Source organism: Rutidosis leptorrhynchoides, unplaced genomic scaffold (assembly GCF_046630445.1).
Source record: "Rutidosis leptorrhynchoides isolate AG116_Rl617_1_P2 unplaced genomic scaffold, CSIRO_AGI_Rlap_v1 contig543, whole genome shotgun sequence".
In the NCBI taxonomy this organism is placed as follows: Eukaryota; Viridiplantae; Streptophyta; class Magnoliopsida; order Asterales; family Asteraceae; genus Rutidosis; species Rutidosis leptorrhynchoides.
The window spans coordinates 1-5,101 of record NW_027266768.1 but is presented as its reverse complement, the minus strand read 5'-3'; the positions used below and the strand labels follow the sequence as shown (position 1 = coordinate 5,101).

Genomic DNA, 5,101 nt, shown 5'->3' with positions numbered 1-5,101 from the left:
ATTTGCGATCGAATGGGCTAAACGATTATCATTTCTAGAAACATACACAAAAGTGTAAGAAAGAAAATTGATAGCTAATGTTTTGAGACTACCTATTACACTTCTACATGACAAAAAATAGGGAACGAAACTATTAATGGTATTAATAACAATAAGTGCGTCCGAATCCGGCCACTATGATCCTAAGAATGCCAGAAGATGAAGCAAGAGAGACTTCCATGAAAATAGCTAGCTAGCGCTTCAGCGTGAAGGATGTCCATGATTTCATGATCGAAAAAAGACTAGTGTAATTTGACGTTGGCTTCGTGGCCGTAAATGATGGAGCCAAGCTCCCATTTCCCAAAGTTAGTGAACAAGGCAGCATTCCCTGACTTGTATATCAAAATACTGGATTATATATCATTTTTTCAATTAAATTCGATATTTTTGTTAGTACTCTCCCCATATATAAATAGATGATGTTTTGGTATTTTTTTTTTCTTTAAACAATCAATACTTTTAGTATATCACACCACGCGGAAGCCTTGAGATGCCGACGAATTGTGTCGCTATTGACATAAATATGTAGGCATTTCGCCATACTGACGCGCGAGTGGGTAACGATCAAATTTAATAAATTTTTGTTTAAAAAAAGACACTAAAAGTTCCACCCCAAAGTCGAAATCTATAAAAATCCTAGTTAAAGTTAACATGGAAAGGACGGTCAACTGCAGATTGGGATTATCCGGCTGCAGGCAGGTAGCAACCGAACCAATTGATCCAATAGTAAGAGCTATTGAGGAGACGGGGAGAGAGAGAGATCGGACCAGATTCGGTGAACGAGCGCGACATCGTCAGTGCTGGGGAGACGAAGTGCGAATGAGGGAGCCGATCCAGATCTGGATCTAAATGGACAAATGCCGACACACTTCATTATTCATTGGCATTATGCGTTGCCATAATAAAAAATACTGATGCACTTAAATGCATCGGTATTTTGGACACGTGTCATGTTCTTGTTCAATTTCGTTTTTGGTTCATAAATGTGTCGGCATTTTTAACAATGCGTCGGCATTGCGTCCCTACTACACTATACCAATGCATTTATGTGCGTCGGCGTTTATACATCGACATTCAACTTCGTTCTTGTGGCGTCAATATAAATTTTATATATTTATCCTTTCTCTTTCTTTACACTACCACAAATAACGGATGGATTAAATAAAAGAGATAAAACATAAAATAATAAAATTAAAATAAAATTTGTCTAAAAAATAGTGCTCTTGATATTTATGAAACTCTCCAAACCATCAAATATTAAAAAGACAGAGGCAGTATTTTTTTATTTTTTTTTTTAGGTTAGACAGAGGCAGTATTTTGTAGGTAAAATATATGTTTTTATATAACATTTCGCCATGCAATTCACGTTATACAATTGCAATTCATCATGGAATGCATCTCCATTTTCTGACTAGCAATAGTTAGTGCACGTGTCAAAAAGGCAAATTACTTGTCAGACCGAGTGAACCAAATACAGTATAACTTCATTGAATTTTATTTATTCATTCATTCAATAATTTAATTATGGTCTTTTGCTTTGTCTGTTTGTTTAGTGAAGGATGGTACTTTTCCGTAAACATTCAAACATCCAAATTCCAAAACTAAAAGAGTTTTCTTCCATTGTATGAAGGATAAAATAATTACCGTCCCAAAAAAAAATCAAATTAAGTTACCAATTAAATGCACAGACCAAAATTGTCAATGAATAAAGGAAAGAACAATCGAAAACGTCCGAGTGTTTGTTTAATTAAAAAAATATAAATTGGAATCATCTTCAAAAATAGTCAATTATCCAAATTTAATTAGTGAGGGACATACATTGGGCCTACAGTAACTAAGATGAAGAAACTTTGAGTTTGGTTCATACGTGGCTTTCGTTCATCCATCTTTTTTATAAAGTCTGATATCGTGCTCCTGAGTGTAGCAGATCAGACCTCTGTGTGTGGATACGGATTTACTCAAAGAAGCTAGCTGATGCTAAACTCCAAAGAGCTGCAAACGGCTAACTACAATTCAAAACAAAGGAAAGAGCTTTTATTTGTTCCCACCAACTAGCCTAACTTAACCCCAACACAAGTAAGTCATCATCTCCCATTCCTCATTCTTGCCAATACAATTAAAGTCTAACCCCAAATTTATTGGAAATATTTGTAAACAGTAAAAAAATGTGTGTCATTGTCATTCATCAATTTTAAACAACGTACACATGATAGCCACAAAGATGGCAGCTGCCAAGAAGCAGCACCTGTTACCCTTCTTAGCGAATCAATTAATAAGCCCTCTTCTTATTTGTATATATAGAGATAAAGCATTTCCAAGAACAAGATTATCAACAACAGTTAGTAGAAATTAATAACAGCAAACACGGCCTATACTAATATAGGAGAATACAAATTGGATAGGTTTTTATTTTTTATTTTTAAGACATGGGGTTTGTGAACATGATCGGAAAGTATCATCTAGGCCGTACCATCGGAGAAGGTACCTTTGCCAAGGTGAAGCTTGGAGTAGACAGCACAAATGGGAATCATGATCAAGTAGCAATCAAGATCATCGACAAGCACATGGTCACGGAAAGTAATCTTAGATCTCAAGTTCAAAGAGAGATTAGAACAATGAAGCTCTTCATCATCCTAATATAGTCAGGATACACGAGGTAGGAATTCGAATTTGTCTTCTTCTTTATAATTAAATAAGGGTTTCTCTGATTTCTTTCCTTCTAATATGGTTTTGTTGATCTTAATTAGGTTATTGGTACAAAGACGAAAATTTATATAGTGATGGATTATGTATCAGGAGGACAACTATCTGATAAATTGGTATGTATGGCTCAATATATTAACTGCAAACAGAATAGTAATATTGTTCAAGTATAACTAGCAATTCCTCTGATATTCATTTTATCTACCTTGGTTAATTTGCAGTCCTATGCAAAGAAGTTGAATGAGTCAGAGGCAAGAAAAATGTTTCAGCAATTGATTGATGCAGTGGACTATTGCCATAACAGAGGAGTATATCATAGAGACCTAAAGGTAATTTGCACTACTACTTGTATTATTGTAGACTCATTTCAATCCACAATGTAATAATAATAATAATATATGGTATGTTGAATGCAGCCAGAAACTTGCTTTTAGATAGCAAAGGAAACATAAGGGTATCTGATTTGATTAAGTGCATTGAGAAAGGTATAAATTAATTAAAGAAAACTCATTTGATTTCTTCTACTTCAAATTTAATTGATGCCTAAAATATTTTTTCTTCATTTAACAGCATGGAGACATACTAACAACAGCATGTGGATCTCCATGCTATGTAGCACCTGAGGTAATTAATTAAGAAATACTATAAACTAGGAATTATATACTGTAATAGGAATATTGTGATCAAAAGGCTGATTGGATTGGCTTTCCATTAAATATTTGCTCACTCAACAGCTTTTAGCAAACAAGGGCTACAACGGAGCAGTAGCTGATATTTGGTCTTGTGGAGTAATCCTTTTTGAAATGTTAGCTGGTTATCTCCCATTTGACGAACGTAACCTAGTTCTATTGTATAAGAAGATAGCTTCAGCAAACTACAAATGCCCACAGTGGTTTACAGAAAGTCAAAAAAGGCTCATCTCCAGAATACTTGAGCCAAATCCCCAAAAGGTACAACTAATTCAGAATACTTGATAATGTGCTCCTTCATCATTCATTTAAGATTAAAAAATGAAACAACATGTACAATATATAATAATCTTGAGTTTAATCCATCACCACAGAGGATAACAATATCAGAGATTATTGAAGATCCATGGTTTCAGAAAGAGTATTTACCTTCTAGTGGATATATGTGTGGGGAGCGAATTCACAACGATGATGTTACTGCTGCCTTTGAGTCACTCGAGGTAAAAGAAATCATCTTCTTACTGTCATGATGACAAAGTGATATTTTCATCACTTCAATTCTAATGACTCTTAATTAGCAGGAAAATGGTGGTGAAACAACAATCCGAAAGTCGCCGAGTTATATAAATGCTTTCCAGTTGATAGCAATGTCCAATGACCTGGATTTATCAGGTCTTTTCGAAGATCAGGCAAGTGCAAAAAACTTTTTTACTCTTCATAGGCTTTTTATTTAATTGTCAATATTCTAATAGATGAACCACCTTTTCTTTTTTTTCAGAACGACAAGACAACAAGGCTCGGATCCAAGCTTACAGTCAATGAAACGATTAAGAAATTGAAGCTGCTGCAAAAGACGTGAGATTGTCAGCTGAGAGGATGAACAACTCCAAGGTAAAAATATAATTAACCGATTTTTCGCCTGATAAATAAATTAGTAGTTCTCAAAAATATCCTCATGTGTAACTAAAAGGTTCTATTTTTTTTACTTATTTAGGTGAAAATACATCCAACAAAGGTACAGATGATGAGCAGAAACACAAGATCATACTATGATTTGTCAGCAGAAGTAATCGAGGTTACTCCGACCAATTGTGTCGTGGAGATATCAAAATCTGTAGGGGAGCTAAGAGTCTACAAAGAGGTGACTTTCTTTTGTTTATATATGTTGATCACTAAGGAACGTATCACGATTGTTACCGTTTATGAACTGAAGTGGGATATTTTGGTTTTGGAGTACCAGTTCTGCAATAGTTTGTCAAGTCTACTGACAAACACACCAAGTAAATTATCACAAAAACAAGAAGCAGAGGAAGCGAGCAATGATAGCAGTAGTAGCACACATCTTTCTGAAAATGAAAGGTAAAACAAAACTTTCTATACATAAGAGTATCATAGTATTGGAAAACTTACTTATGATCGTTCAATTATATATGCAGCATTGAAGAAAAAGAAAGCAAAGGCAATGATGAAGACCTTCGAGGTTATTCATCCTGTTGACCTCTGACTCAGTTGGAATCCTCAGAAAAGTAAATGCAAAGGAACTGTACATTATAATGTATGTAGCCATAATATTGAGCATCTCAAAAAATGCAGATTAATTCAAAGGCAAAAGGAATGTGCATTCTTTCAAATTTGTTTATTATTGTCTAGTTGATTTTCACAATTTTTTT

The 5,101-nt window shown here is 34.4% G+C and overlaps 1 protein-coding gene across 1 annotated transcript; it reads left to right on the top strand.

The window, feature by feature from the left end:
- Positions 1–2,465: 2,465 nt before the first annotated feature.
- Positions 2,466–4,911, top strand: LOC139884375 (CBL-interacting serine/threonine-protein kinase 21-like; the record flags this gene model as incomplete). Its single annotated transcript, XM_071868411.1, is given in 15 exon segments — positions 2,466–2,658; positions 2,661–2,695; positions 2,787–2,858; positions 2,964–3,090; positions 3,159–3,207; positions 3,209–3,227; positions 3,313–3,366; positions 3,477–3,692; positions 3,806–3,931; positions 4,013–4,126; positions 4,210–4,264; positions 4,267–4,322; positions 4,426–4,572; positions 4,672–4,790; positions 4,868–4,911. Coding segments are annotated over 15 exon segments (1,426 nt in total), but the record flags the coding sequence as incomplete, so codon positions are not given.
- Positions 4,912–5,101: the final 190 nt, after the last annotated feature.